Source organism: Triticum urartu, chromosome 6A (genome assembly GCF_056163025.1).
Source record: "Triticum urartu cultivar PI428250 chromosome 6A, HENAU_Tu73, whole genome shotgun sequence".
Taxonomy (NCBI): Eukaryota; Viridiplantae; Streptophyta; class Magnoliopsida; order Poales; family Poaceae; genus Triticum; species Triticum urartu.
Genome location: NC_141878.1, coordinates 554,065,191 through 554,081,065, shown reverse-complemented (window position 1 = coordinate 554,081,065; position 15,875 = coordinate 554,065,191). Strand labels below are relative to the sequence as shown.

General features: G+C 50.7%; 1 protein-coding gene across 1 annotated transcript; it reads left to right on the top strand.

Annotated features, from left to right (window-relative positions):
* The first annotated feature begins 13,083 nt into the window (after positions 1-13,083).
* Positions 13,084-14,162, top strand: LOC125516920 (protein PHLOEM PROTEIN 2-LIKE A10-like). Its single transcript, XM_048682181.2, has one exon. The coding sequence runs from the start codon at positions 13,084-13,086 to the stop codon at positions 14,101-14,103; it is 1,020 nt and encodes a 339-aa protein (XP_048538138.2). The 3' UTR covers positions 14,104-14,162.
* Positions 14,163-15,875: the final 1,713 nt, after the last annotated feature.

Here is a 15,875-nt window from a genome sequence, read left to right as displayed (position 1 = left end):
GGTCATCGGTGATTTGAATCACGACGAGTACGACTCCATCAACCCCGTTCACTTGAACGCTTCCTCTTAGCGATCTACAAGGGTATGTAGATGCACTCTCCTTCCCCTCGTTGCTAGTCTCTCATAGATAGATCTTGGTGACACGTAGGAAAATTTTGAATTTCTGCTACGTTCCCCAACAGGACAAGCCTAGTAGGTGAGGAAGAAACATGAACCAACTGTCCAGGGGAAGGAGGAATACCTGAAGCGGGAAGGTCCCGAGCCGCCTTGTCAACCAACCTCATGCCACTGTCCCGGATCTGGCCACTCTTGCGAGCCGTAGAAGATGGGGACCGGATCGGAGAGGACCGCACCGCAGCCGGAGAGGACAAGCCCGCCGCATCACCCATATCACCGTCAAGACGGCGACACAGACCCGCTGCAGAGAGCTTCGTCCCCGAGGAGGCCCGACTTCGAGCAGAGAACTTGCGGACAGAGGATTTACGCTTGGAGGAAGGGACCGACGCCACACGATGCGGGGAGGCAGGGAGGTCTTCAATGCCTGAGAGAGACGGGGAGCCCGGTCGAGCAGGGAGGTTGGAACAGACTCCCGACATAGGGGTACCCGCAGGCAGAGCGACAGGAGCAGACTGAACAGGCGCGGATTCCAACTGATCCTTCCCACCATTCCCGTTCTTAGGGGCATTCTCCTTGAAAAGCTTGCGACTTTCTGAGCCCATGCCATCCCACTCAGACGTAGTAAAGTGAGGAAGCGACCCCCCCCCCCGCTAAGGTTGCCAACATTATCAGCATTCCCAGCATGACGATCAGCGGCGGGAGGAGGGGGCGGTGGTGGGGAACGGGAAGAAGTAGCCCCCTCCACGCGCACCCGGAGTCTGAATCCATCCGCAGCAGGGAACACATCGACACTACCATGAACACACAAGGGGTCAACCGCCCAGATCTTGAGACGCACTGGTCCAAGAACAGCCAAGGAATCCTGATCCACCAAGATTGGTTTACCAATGAGAACGCCAAATGCCATGACAAATTCGGTAGAGCGGAGGGAAGGAGGGATATCATCAACCAACACCCAGATCTCAGAGAGAGGGGATACAGGCTTCGCCCCATTGGCAGCAGCTTTAACCGAAACGACCAGTTGATTCAGAGGGAGGGTGAAGCTTGTGCAAGAAGAGATCATCTTGAGACTGCTTTTAGAAGGAAAGACCACTGCAAAATCGAAGTCAGAGAGCTGTCGGATCTGCCAGTCCCACCCTCCTTCATCCCATAGCTGCAGTTCATCCTGGAGGGTTTGGGGAGAGATCTTGTGGTCTTTGACCGAGATGATGGCAGCATTAGAGAGAGCAGGGGCCACTGCGACGTGTGGGACCTCACAGTCCAGCGTGAAGAAAGAACATCTAGGGAGCCCTTGGCCAAAGTGCACAAACGACGCAGGTTTATGGCGGTTGTTGCAGTTCACAGTGAGATGTCCATCCTCACGGCAGATCAAGCAGAAGGGGGGATTAAAGCAGCGTGACTGGAAGCGCCCAGGTTGGTGGCAAGCGAAGCAGGTGAGGTTAGGGTTAGGTGGTTGGCTAGACGGAGGAGGAGGGCGAGACGGAAGGGGAGGAGGAGGAGGGGAAAGGATACCATCGCCCAGAGCACCAGAGGACGAGCCCGGGCCCGACGACGGGAACCGGCGGCCAGGGCCGCCGGAGCCGCCGCCCCCACGTCCCAACGAACGCCCGCCAAATTCAGAAGACGAGGACGGATCACGGCCGCCGCCGCTGCGAGCCATGGGACCAGGGCCATGCAGGGGAGGAGGGGCCGCAAGGCCAGAGCCACCAGCCGCCGCCGCGGCCTCCCATGGATCGGTCCCAGATCCGCCCGATCCAGGGGCCTCAGATCCAGATCCGGCCGCAGCCGGCGACTGAGCCGCAGCCCGCCCGTCTCCCTGGAGCCCCGCCGGCCCCGACGACCAAGCCTCGCGCTCGCGGGCCACATGGAGACGAGCCGCCTGCTCGGCCTCGAGCTTGGAGCGAAGGGAAGCCTCGAGTTCCAGATCGGCGGCCCCATCGCCCGCGTCCTCCCGCCGCCGCTTCTGGCCAGAGATCGCCTCGCTAGACGACCCACGCGAGCGATCCATGGCGACAACCGCCGCGAAGGGGAGGGAGAGAGGTGGAGGAGGAGGGGATCTGCGAAAGGAGGGGATGCGAAAGCGATAGCGGCGTAGGTCAGCAGGAGAGGCAGAAACCCTAGAAATTGGGGGTGCGAGCCCTTACGAACCCATAAATACCCCGAGGAGGCCAGGCCGGCCGGGGGGGGCGAGGGCCGGGCCAGTCAAGACGGGCCGAGAAAAACGGGCCAAGCCAGGCCTAGGACCTAAGACAGAAAGAGGGGGAAATCAGAAGAGGACGAAAGCACCGGAGGCCCAGCAACCGCAGCCGCCCCAGAACAGCCCAACTGAGGCAGAGCGGGGGGCCCACGAGCCTCCCGCACCGGAGCCAGATCTAGGGTTAGGGGGAAGCGCCAGAGCCAAGCTCGACGCCGTCCCCGCCGCAGCCGCCGGCGACGAAGGCGACAGGGAACGCGAAGAGCGAGCCGGACCACCCGAACAGGAGGCCGTACCCCCAGGGGCCACGCATCCCGGCGAGGAGAACGCCTCCGAGCGCCTCCCACGCCGTCTGCGCCGCACCTGGAACCAACCAGAGCTCCCAGCCTCTGCGCAGATCACCGGGCGGCCCCGGCCGCCCGGAGCGAACTTTCGGACCCTGGCAGCCGGCGGCGCACCAACCAGAGGCGGGTCCGCCGGGAGAGAGACCAGGGGGAGAGGGGAAGGGACATCCTCAACATCGAGATCCGAGTCCGCCTCTTCCGACGACAGAGCCCAGAACTTGTTCCGAGACCTAGAGACAGGACTGGATCGAGAGAGGGGCGCCGCGCAGGGCGAGGAGGGAGGGGAGACGGGGAAGAGGGCCGGCGATGAGAGGACAGGGGACGCAGGGAGCGACGAGCCATGGGGTCGGAGGGCGGACGGGGAAGGGAGGACCGGGGGAGAGGGAGGGGAGGGGGAGAGAAGAGCCATCCGCCACCTACACAAATCTTCATCGGTCCGTGATTCAGGGCGAGCACGGTGGCAAAGGATGAGCTCTCCATTATTCTCCGCCAGGAACAGCAAGCTTCGCCCCTCGCACAGCTGCCACTTGAAGGCGTCGACGGACCCGAACTCCTTGTGCAACTCGTGTCTAGCGGCCTCCACGAGCCTCGGTGGCTGGTTCGCCATGATCGCGGTCTGTACCAGCGAGATGTTCCTTGGCGTGGCACAGTAGACGCGGCCTGCCAGCGGCAAGATTGAGGGGGACACTCTTGTAGCCACTAGGACTGAGCGCCTCTTGCCTAGAAACAGGGCCTTCCCGTTCAATCCATGCAAGGGCACCAAGTTCTTCGCGTTCATGTTCATCAAATGCACACTGACGCTGTACTTCTCATCGGTTCGGGTTGCACGGTGGCAAAGGATCAGCTCTCCATTATTCTCCACTAGGAACATCCGGCTTCGCCCTTCGTACAACTGGTCCTTGAAGGCGGCGACAGACCCGAACTCCTTGTGCAGCTCGTGGCCGACGGCCTCCACGAGCTTCGGCGGCTGGTTTGCCGTGGTTGCAGTCTGTACCAGCGAGACGTTCCTTGACGTGGCACAGTAGACGCGGCCTGCCAGCGGCAAGATCGACGTGATCGGGAATCGATCTGCGTCCAGCGCTTGTCACCAGGCTGAGCGATGACTAGGGAATACGATCTAAGGTGAAGTACAACTGTATCGTCATCGTCGAGGCCCGCCCCACGCAGCTCGACATTCGATAGCCATAGGTACGCCGCGTTGTTCATCAGGGAGGTTGCACTTGGAAGTCCGTGACCTGTCCGGTCAGCGGGTTAAGGAGTTGGCAAACGCCACTGCTCACGAGAAGAACGAGTGCCTCGTGCGTGGTGCCGAGAAGGTAGTTGCTCAAGGGATCCAGGACCGGGAGGCTCCGGTAGATGGACTCGCCGGTCGAGACATTCAGGAAGCGCCGCCTGTCGTCGACTTTGTTGAACTTTCTCGGGAGAATGATCCAGCTCCGGGGGAGGAACCGCCGGTCCAAGACGCCTTGCGCGCGTAGATGGGCGGAGCACGCGCGCCATGGCCTGCACGCCGCGCGGAAGCGGATAAGGTCGACGAGGTCGTTGCGCAAGACGTGCTCGGCGACCAGCCCCGCAGGACCGGCGTCAGGAATGCCATCGCGGCATCAAGCGTAACACACGAGTAAATAGCATAAAACTACTACTTTACAGGTTAGAGTTTTAGAAAACTACCGACTTTTAATTTTTCTCAAATAACTACCAAGTCAGGAGTCGGCTGTTTCAAAAAACCCAAATTATCGAATGCTTATCTATTGACCGTGATTATGACAGGTCGGACCCACACCTAAACGAAACATTAGTTTGACCGTTTGTTTGACCTTTAGCTGACATGTAGGGCCCACATGTCAGTGTCTCTTCTCGTCTAGTCATCTTCTTCTCTCTGCCTCCCTTCTTCTCCTCCACTCTTCCTGCCCGCGAAGGAATTGCCATGGCCGCCGGCCACACTGCCCACGCCGCCGCCCTATGCCACGTCGCTCCCCTCCCCTCCGCGGTTGCTGCTAGTAGGAGCTCGCCGGAGCCCCTGGCGACAAGGAGCTCACAGGCCTCGTCCATGGCGGGGGTCATCGTCGGGCGCGCCGCCGTGGGGCTCCAGCTCGGGTCGCCGCGCCGCCGCGCGCCATTGGGAGCCGCCTGGAGCGCCGCCAGCCATGGGGCTCCAGCTCGGGTCACCACGCCGGAGCGCGCCATCGGAAGCTGCCTGGGGTGCCACCGGCCATGGGGCTCCGCTCAGGTCACCGCGCCGCCGTCCCGCGATGGGGAGTCGCCTGGGGGTCGCGGCCCGCCATAGGGCTGCCAGGGCTCGCTGCCCTCCATGGGGAGCCGGCGTCCTCGCAGGCGGCCACTGGCCCGATGGCCCGACGAGGTAGTCGCTGCTGCGGCTCCTGTGCCCGACGAGGAGGGGCTCAAGCTGCTCTGGCTGGTGGTGGTCGCGGCGGCCTTCACACAAGCCGCCCATGGCGGTGACGACCATAGGCAGAGCCCCATGGAGGCACAACGGCGACCACGGGCAGAGCCCTTTGGAGGCGCGGCGGCGACAGTTCAAGGTCCCGATTGCTTTTTTTAAATGATTCCAGGGACCCGATTGCTTTTTTAAAATATTTGTAGGGGCTAATCCGTAAAAATCTGTGGATGAGGCACTGACATGTGGCCCCCACAAATAAGTTAACAGTCAAACAAACGGTGCATTTAGTGGTGGGCCTGACCTGTCATAAACATGTTTAACTTTTTAACAAAAAGGATTTGGGGTTTTTTTGAAACAATCAATCCCTGACTTGGTAGTTATCAGTGAAAAAAATAAATTCGGTAGTTTTTTGAAACAGCCACCGGCACGATCCTGCCACGGGCCGACACGCAGAGGAGAAGCTACTGGGCGGTGCAGCGTGGGGTGGCAAGAGACAGAGGCGAACTGGCAAGTGGACGCCGACGCCGTGTCCGCCGATGGCCGATCGACCTGCTGTTCGTCAACCCAGCCACCCAGGCAAGAAGTCCAGGATGAGCAATGAGGTCGGCTACCGGCTCATCCCGGCGGCCGGCGCGATGGCAATGTCCTGGTGGCCGCGGACGTCTACCCGTAACGGCGTGTGAGCTAGGTACACCAAAAGAAGCAGAAGTGGGAGTCCAGCAGAGCACTGGGGACGAACATCTTGACCGCTTGGATGGACTGGCCCAGATCACATCACCATAAGTCCATAAATAAGGCTCTTTTAGGGTGGTAGTGGTACGAAAAATAAGTTGGACACGAACACACCGATATACATGAGCAGGACACGCGCTCCCTGCCTGCGCCTGGCGTCAAACTCAATGAAAAAAACCTCCATCCCGATTCGCTTGCCTTGTTTCCTTAATCAGCGCACCGCACGCAGATTCTTGAGTCTCCTTACCTCATCGAAGCTTCCATCGATCTATCGCCCGACGAGTCCCGAACCTGGCCGCCACACCAAAAGGATTGAAACATGGCGTCGTCCGGTGCTGATGAGCGTACACGCAGCCGGAGGGACTGGGCAAACCTGGACGCCGGGCCGGCGGGGCTGGTCGCCGAGCACGCCCTGCGCAACGACGTCGTCGACTTTGTCCGCTTCGGCGCGGCGTGCAAGGCGTGGCGCGCGTGCTCCACCCACCTGCGCGCGCATGCCGTCCTCGACCGGCGGTTCTACCCCCGGCACTGGATCATGCTCCCAGAAGCGTTCAACGAGGTCCACAACCAGCGACGGTTCCTCAACATCCTTACGGGCGCGTCCATCTACCGGAGCCTTCCGGTCCCGCCGAGTCCATGGCACAACTACGTTCTCGCCACCACGTCCGAGGGCCTCGTTCTTGTCCTGGCCACACGCGCCAGCCTGCTCCTTAACCTGCTGACCGGGCAGGTCGCTGGGCTTCCAACAATGCTAGGCACGATGGCGGCGTACGGGCACCTATGCGATGTCAAGGTGCGTAGTGCGGGCCTCGACAACGACAGCACGGTTGTGCTCCACATTCACTGTTATTATCTAGTCGCTGCCAAGCCTGGCGACAAGCACTGGACGCATATCTATTCCCGTGACAGGATCACATCGGTCTTGCCGTTCACAGGCCACGTCTACTGTGCCACGTCAAGGAACATCTCATTGGTGCAGACTAGAACCACAGGAAACCAGCCGCCGAAGCTTGTGGTGGCCGCCGGCCACGAGCTGCACAAGGTGTTTGGTTCCGTCGACGCTTTTAATGAAGAGCTGTATGAAGGGCTAAGCCGGATGTTCCTGGTGGAGAACAATGGAGAGCTAATCCTTTGCCTCCGGGCTCGCCCTGAATCCCGCACCGATGAGGAGTACATCGTCAATGTGCATAGGGTGGACTTGAACGCAAAGAACACGGTGCCCTTGCATGGGCTGAACGGGAAGGCTTTGTTTCTGGGCAAGAGTTCAGTCCTAGTGTCTGTGAGAGTGTCCCCCTCCATCAGCGCTGAAACCGCGTACCTGTGCCGGCCAAGGCACAAAGGTGCTCGTCGTGTTTATGCCGTTGATCTCTTGGATGGTGGGTGTGCCGAGACCAAATTTGAGAAGGATGATGTTGCATATTATTTATCATGCTACGTCTCACAGTTTCATTGTGTACTACTAGAAACCTAGGTTTCTGCTATGATTTCCTCCTGTATAATTTTTGAACTTCTACTTATTCAGGTTGAGACGCACAAAAATGACATTTTCATTCAGTGATAATACTGCCCAAGGTAACCAAAATAGTCTTCAAAGAGAAGAGTGTCACTCATCCACGGCAGCTGCCTCTCCCAGCCCCATGCCGTGCTGACATTATCTTAACAAAGAATAAAAACAAGTGTCACATGGTGAAATCCAGCACTAACATGAAAGATAAAACAGAAAATCCTAGCATGGCATGCATACATTGATCAGGTCTACAATTCCTAACGTAGATCGCAATTCCTCATACCCTTGTAGAGAATGACTTCAGGTGGTCGCTTGATACCGTCGTATTCCCTGACCCTAACACGGCTTTGCATAGATTCAAGGGTTTGAGACTGCCCAACCTTCCTATTTCAATAGCCATCATGTTCAGATATAGGGCAGAGCCCATCATCTTAGGATGCATGCCATGATCTGTAGTCTTCTTCATATCTATGATGGAATCGATGATCGTCTTGTGAGAATACATGATGTCTTCTCGGAATCATGGGTTACCATAGATTGGACGGGATGGAGTGTGGGTTAGAACTTAGGAGAGGCGCCGATCATCCTCTGGAGAGTCTGGATTGTAGATATCCCAGGGAATGATCTGGATGTTGCCTTTTGAAGGGAGATGAAGATGGTGCATACCTCTTATGTGGTCTCCGTGGATGCTGGTAGGGTGTAGCCCTGAGCATCTCCCTTTCATTATACTTAGCTATGTAAGACATTGTGGTTTTTGGTAATGAAAAACGGAGAGGGAGCTCTCTTTATCAAAAGAAAAGGAAAAAAAAAGATGCGCCAACGACGTTTGAGGGAACGAGAAGATGCAGTGGAGTCCAGGGCTTCCTTCACTGATCTTCATTAATGATGTTGCGTGATTGTAGATATTTTGCAGAGAAATGCTTCGGTACACCTCCCTCACAAAACGTATAAAAGGTAGTATGGACTTTTCACAAATTGTATTCATTTTTCTACATAGAACATATATACGCTGTAGGTTCGTATGATACCCGGCGAACAGCCCTCCCTCATGGGCTCAGCCCTCCCTCATGGCTTTGTTTCTGGGCAAGAGTTCAGTCCTAGTGTCTGTGAGAGTGTCCCCCTCCATCAGCGCTGAAACCGCGTACCTGTGCCGGCCAAGGCACAAAGGTGCTCGTCGTGTTTATGCCGTTGATCTCTTGGATGGTGGGTGTGCCGAGACCAAATTTGAGAAGGATGATGTTGCATATTATTTATCATGCTACGTCTCACAGTTTCATTGTGTACTACTAGAAACCTAGGTTTCTGCTATGATTTCCTCCTGTATAATTTTTGAACTTCTACTTATTCAGGTTGAGACGCACAAAAATGACATTTTCATTTCAGTGATAATACTGCCCAAGGTAACCAAAATAGTCTTCAAAGAGAAGAGTGTCACTCATCCACGGCAGCTGCCTCTCCCAGCCCCATGCCGTGCTGACATTATCTTAACAGAGAATAAAAACAAGTGTCACATGGTGAAATCCAGCACTAACATGAAAGATAAAACAGAAAATCCTAGCATGGCATGCATACATTGATCAGGTCTAAAATTCCTAACGTAGATCGCAATTCCTCATACCCTTGTAGAGAATGACTTCAGGTGGTCGCTTGATACCGTCGTATTCCCTGACCCTAACACGGCTTTGCATAGATTCAAGGGTTTGAGACTGCCAACCTTCCTATTTCAATAGCCATCATGTTCAGATATAGGGCAGAGCCCATCATCTTAGGATGCATGCCATGATCTGTAGTCTTCTTCATATCTATGATGGAATCGATGATCGCCTTGTGAGAATACATGATGTCTTCTCGGAATCATGGGTTACCATAGATTGGACGGGATGGAGTGTGGGTTAGAACTTAGGAGAGGCGCCGATCATCCTCTGGAGAGTCTGGATTGTAGATATCCCAGGGAATGATCTGGATGTTGCCTTTTGAAGGGAGATGAAGATGGTGCATACCTCTTATGTGGTCTCCGTGGATGCTGGTAGGGTGTAGCCCTGAGCATCTCCCTTTCATTATACTTAGCTATGTAAGACATTGTGGTTTTTGGTAATGAAAAACGGAGAGGGAGCTCTCTTTATCAAAAGAAAAGGAAAAAAAAAAGATGCGCCAACGACGTTTGAGGGAACGAGAAGATGCAGTGGAGTCTAGGGCTTCCTTCACTGATCTTCATTAATGATGTTGCGTGATTGTAGATATTTTGCAGAGAAATGCTTCGGTACACCTCCCTCACAAAACGTATAAAGGGTAGTATGGACTTTTCACAAATTGTATTCATTTTTCTACATAGAACATATATACGCTGTAGGTTCGTATGATGCCCGGCGAACAGCCCTCCCTCATGGGCTCAGCCCATTTACGTTTTTTTAGTTTTAATTTTTTAAAAATGGATGCCCTCGGCTGGATTCGAACCAGCACCCTCACGCACTACTTGTAACAACACAAACCATCCTGGACAGCACATCACATTTGCTTTCTTGGCTTGTTTTCCACTTCTTGTGCGGGAGACATAACGCCATGAAAAAAACACAGCACCTCCACTCTTTAGTTTACGTCTCTCTTTTTTTTGCACGGTTTTCTTTAGGGTATCTAGTTTTCCTGTTTTGTTCATAAAATAGTAATATTTGTATTTTTTAAATTTATACATAAATTTCAAAACAAATGTCCATGCCTTTCAAACATGCTCAGAATGTCAAAATACGAACAGTTTTTAAAAAATAAACGAAAAGTCAAAGAAGACAAAAAAATAAACAGGAGAGAAGATAAAAAGAAAAAGAAAAAGAAAAACACGGTTCACGACCTTTGAGAAGGTCCCAAAACAGGAAAAAAATGGCTGGGAACCCGAGGTTCCCAAGACCGAGAAAACTTTTTTGCAAATTTCATAGTGAACTTTGTTTTGAATTTTTGTGAAAATATTCAAATCCATGAATATTTTTAAAACAATTGATGAACTTTTCAAATCCGCGAGCTCTTGGACCGGCCCAACACGTGCCCGACGAGAGCAATGTCGTCGCCTAGTTGGGCCAAGGCCTAAGCGTTTTATTTTATTTTCTATTTTTTCATTTGATTTCTTATTTTTTTAATTCATTTATCTCTTTTTTTGAATACCAAAATACAAGTTTTAACTAACTTTTTAAACTAGTGATTTAAAAAAATATAAAATATTTATTAAATGTTTTAAAAAACACTTACTGTTTTCAATTTTATCCCTTTGTATTTATTAGTTGGGGTCATTTCAAGGATGTCCAAAAAACACCATGTTGAACGGAGATTATTCGGTAAGGTCAGAACGGTTCATCTAAGAGCACTTTATTTTTCAACATCTTTGAAATGGCCCCAATTTCCCCATAAAAAATGATGAAGAAATGGATCCGATTTTTTTCATGGCCTTTTACGAGCAATTCAAGGCACCATGCCAAGTTCATTTGGTTTTCGACAAATTCTGCATTTTCTGGAGTTTCCTTTGTAGAAGAAGACCGATAAAATAGTCGAACATGTTGCAACTTGCATACGGTGTCGAAAATTGTTTAACCTAGCATGGTTGCCTACCATGGTCATTCCCATCCGGGTGCATCCTTCATTGAACATGGTCTAGTTTTGAACATTTTTTAAGTGACACCAACTTTTGCAGGCAAGGGGCATGCCTGTGGTAAGGATCCATGCCAGGTTTGAATGATTTCCGAGAAAATATGCAAGTTGCGACACGTCCAGCCATTTATCTACCTTTTTTAACCAAGAGAACCCCGGAAAAGTCAAATTTGTCGAAACCAAAACAACTTGGCATGGTGCGTTTAACCGGTAATATAAGATCATGGAAAGATTTGGGGTGAGTTAATGGATGCCGCAAAAACATGCTCTCAAATGGACCCTTCTCGCCTATCCGAACACCCTCTGTTGAACATGATCTATTTTTGAACATGCATGAAATCATCCCAACCTTTTCCAGTAGGCGGGCATGCCCATGGTAGGCATCCATCCCGGGTTTGAATGAATTTCCCACAACGTATGCATGTTGTGTCACGTCCGGCCATTTATCAACTTGTTTTCATCGAGAGAACTCTAGAAAACGAAAGAATTGTAGAAAACTTAAACAACTTGACATGGTGCCATGATTTGATCATAGAAGGAGGTGGAAAAAATTAGGCATTTCGAAGGATGTTGAGAAACAACGCACCCTCAGGTAGAGCCTTCTAGCCAACCCGTACACCCTTTCATTAAACATGGTCTACTTTTGGAGATTCTTAAAATGACCCCAACCTTTTCAAGCAGGTGGGCATGACCATGGCAGTCATCCATGCCAGGTTTGTACGATTTCTGACAACGTATGCAAGTTGCGACACGGCCGCCCATTATCAAGCATTTTTTTACGAGAAAACTACGGAAAATGCAAAACTTGTCGAAAACCAAAACAACTTGGCATGATGCCTTGAATTGGTCATACAAGGCATGGAATTTTTTTGGGCCATTTCAAGCATGTCGGGAAACGACGTGCTCTTAGACGGAGCCATCTCGCCTACTCGAACACCTCCGTTGATCATGGTCTAAGTTTCCTTTTTCCATCTTTTGTAGTGCGTCAAATATAACGCTAAAAAGAAAGACTGTGGTTTTCCTTTTCAACCGGGCTGGTTTTTTCTTCAGTTTTTACATGGGTTTCTATATTATTTTCTTTTTCTTTTCTTTTATTGATTTTGAAAAAAGTTCATCAATAATTCAAATTAAGTTCATTGATTTGGAAAAAAAATTAACAAAATTTTAAAAAAATCCATTGATTTAGAAACAAAGTCCATCAATTTATAAAAAAGACCAACAATTTTCAAAAACAAATTGCCAACTTGCGAAATAGTTCACGAATTTGTGAAGAAAACTGATCAATTTTGGGGGACAAAGTTCACTGATTTGAAAGAAAAATTCAAGAATTTGAAACTTTTTCGTCATTTTTGATTAAAAAAAATCACGAATTATAAGAACTTCACGCATTTAAGAAACAAAAAAAGAAAAGAAAAAACAACCAGAAAATGTTGCGCACGTTTTCGATTAAACTCTTTATAAACTCTTCACGCATGTTTTAAGAAAATAATGATTCAGAAAAGATATGTTTCTCTCTTTCCTATATACAAGCATTCTATGTATGTTTCTTTATATGTATGGCCTGCACTAGAAATTGTTTATTTGTTTTCGAAATATGTATTTGGCAACCCTGTGCCCGATTGCAAAACTACCACACCACTCGGTGTCCTTTTTTTTTGCGGTTTCAGAAAAAAGAAATGATGAATGTGCTGAATGGGCCAGCCCAGCACGGCAGGGTGTGCACGTCCGTTAATGTACAGCGTATACGTGATTTAAAAAAAAAGTACAGCGTATATGTGAAGAGTTTATAAAGAATGGTTATCATGCTCCTACTTATGAAGAGGTATGGGCTAATTTGAGCCGTTCTTGTGTTTAGGGGTGTACCGAAGCAGAAGTGTATTTTGCATATATATGCATATTGACCAGCCAAACCAACCCAGCGCACGTTCGGCTCACCATGTCACGCATGCCGTCCGCCTGCAGCAACGCGAAATCAGAGCGCTCAGTTTACATTCTCTGTGGATTCAGTCAGTCAGATCGAGCTCCTGGTCTAGCTTTACGTGGTCTTTCCTATATCTTTACCAGATCGAGCTCATGTTTTAAGAAAAGTAATGATTCAGAAAAGATATGTTTCTCTCTTTCCTATATACAAGCATTCTATGTATGTTTCTTTATATGTATGGCCTGCACTAGAAATTGTTTATTTGTTTTCGAAATATGTATTTGGCAACCCTGTGCCCGATTGCAAAACTGCCACACCACTCGGTGTCCCTTCGATCGGCATCACAGCATGATCCACTTTTTTCGGTTCTTCCACTCCTTCCCCGCACTCGTCCTCTCCAAGCTCGCCGCCTCCGACCACGTCTCCTCCGCCGCCTCCGCCCTCTCCGAGTCGCTCGCCTCGGGGGCCCTTCGCGCCTTCTCCTCCCACTGGGCCGCCCGGGGCCCGGATCCTCCCTCCCCGCCGCTGCACGACCGGATCTTGGACCGCCTCCTCTCCCCCGACGGCGCCGGGTTCGCCTCCGCCGTCCTCGGGAGCTTCGCCAGGAACCTCGTGCTCTCCTGCCGTGATCCCGAGGCCCAGCCCCGCGCCCCTGGCCAGCCGGACTGGCTCGCCGCGCTGTGCAGCGACAGGGGCAAGGAGGCCGCCGCGGAGCTCGTCCGGGTGTTCGTCAGCACCGCCGTCGCCGCCTACCTCGACAGGACCGCGGCCGTGCGCACCTCCGACCAGGTGCTCGCAGGCGTCACTGACCCCAAGCACGACGCCAAGCTCAAGGACCTGCTCGTGTCCGTCTGCAACGGCGCCGTCGAGACGTTTGTCAGGACCTCACGGCAGGTCACAAAGGAGGCCTCCATTTCTCGAGCTGAAGCAGCAGTGGTGCAAGAGGTCTGCAATTCAGGTCCTAGCTGTGTAATGGAGAGAGTATCGACCACATTGGCCATGCCAAGCAACCGGAGGTTTGTGCTGGATGTCACGGGCAGGGTCACCGCAGAGATGGTCCGGTCATTCCTCGAGTTCTCGACTCAGCGGGTGTCCGCTGGTGCACGAAAGAGCATTGTCGTTGCCCGTGACGAAATCACCGAAAGGGGTCTCGTCGCCGTCAAGTACCTGAGCGCCAAGTCCATGGCCATCTTCACCTTATGCCTCACAATGTGCATGCACATTTCGGTTGGAATGAGGTTCCCGTTGCCGGCCTAGGCATAGCCTGGTGTGGACTTCAAGGTGACATTGTTCCAGTTATCCTGATTGTAGTTGGAAAGTAAATTATGTAGATTGCAAATTGATCGTTTGCTACTGCTAGCCTTTTTTCTGTACTGTTGACTAGTATTTGGAAGCAGAAATCTGTTGGATTTGTAGTTGTTGGTTTGTTGTTTGTGATAGTCTGATAGGGAGTATATAGGCCATGAATGGATAATTTTGCAACTTTAGTGTAAGGTTTCATATGTATTATGGTGTTGTATCCTAGTGTCTTCGCCGTCTTTTCTGAAGGAAGTAGGTGTTAGTATCTTATTGATGCTGACTAGTGATGTTCTTCAGCATCAGCTCTCTGTGTGTGGATAAGCTATTTCAGGCAACAATAGCAGGAAACTTGTCCACTTATGTTTTCTATTCCCTTTTTGCCATGATTTGTGGAAAAGCAAATATGAATTGATCAGAGATTTGTGCCTGGATATACCCCTGATAAATAGCACGGTACTATACCCCCCTCCCATGATATTTTTATGTGTAAATAGCATGAAAACATATGCACTGCGATAACTAAACACCATGATAAGTTTTTGACCCGTGTGTGTGTGGGGGGGGGGGGGGAGGGGGGGGGTTTGTTGAAACATACCCCTGATAAATTTTGTGTAAATAGCATAATATTTTAAGCACTGCGGGCTTGGTAAGTTACCTAGAATCACCATGATAACTTTTTGTCCCAGGGAAAAGTTGTTCAAAACATCCCCGATAATTTTTGTGTGAACAACATGATAATATAAGCACCGCGTAACCGATAACTTACAATATAAACATGATGGTAACTTTTTACCAAAGGAAAACAAGCTGTTAAAAATATACACTCGCCTCATCGGGCCTCTTAGATGAACACAACACATGGTGTGCCACTGAAAAGCCACATAATATTTAGTATCATGAGGGGCACACGTGCTCGTGGGTTGGCCCGAAAAATGGCCCACTTTGACCCGCTATAGGCGTGATAAGTTATGCAAAAACATCGTGGTAATTTTTGACCCATGAAAAAAGTTACCGAAACAAACCCAGGTTTTTAGGTATAAGTATCATGATAATATACGAACTATAGACCCGGTAACTCATGTACAATCCCCCATGGTAACTTTGACCAGGGGCGAGGTTGATGTACACATACCCTGATAACTTATGTGTAAGTACCACGGTATTTTACACATCGAAGACCTTATAACTTGTGTATAAAACACAATGGTAACTTTGAAAGGGGTGTGGTTGTTGAAACATAGTACCTCGTAAGTTCTATGTAAATAGCACGGTAACTTACGGATCACAGGCCTGATAACTGGCATGCAAATACCATGGTAACTTTGCCCTGAGGGGAAATCGTGGTAATTTTTTGTACTTTTTGTAGTAATAAAATTGTAAAAAAATGGGGTCAAAACGATTAGTTTCTTTAGTTTGAGCAACAATTACCTAAGGGTGAGTTGGTTGTGGTGGCGTGCTTTGGTGCCAAGGAGGTGTGGGACATGCGCAATATTTTTTTATCATGTGGTAGACGTGAAGAAGTGGCAGTTTTCTCAGGGATGGGCGCGCGAGATGTGCGGAAGAAGCAGGTTTCTCGGGCGAGCTTGCGGGGTCGTTCGGGAGAAGGCGGGGTCAAAGGAAGGGGATTGTGTGGTACTTTAAAGTTAAAGAAATAGAGGTGTGGCAGTTTTGCTTATATGGCACACATGTGCCAAATATCACAGTCCATTTGTTTTTGACAATAACTCAAC

What these genes read in the sequence shown, in the direction of transcription:
- LOC125516920 (XM_048682181.2), top strand. Translation starts at nt 13,084, where the DNA reads ATGGCCTGCACTAGAAATTGTTTATTTGTTTTCGAAATATGTATTTGG.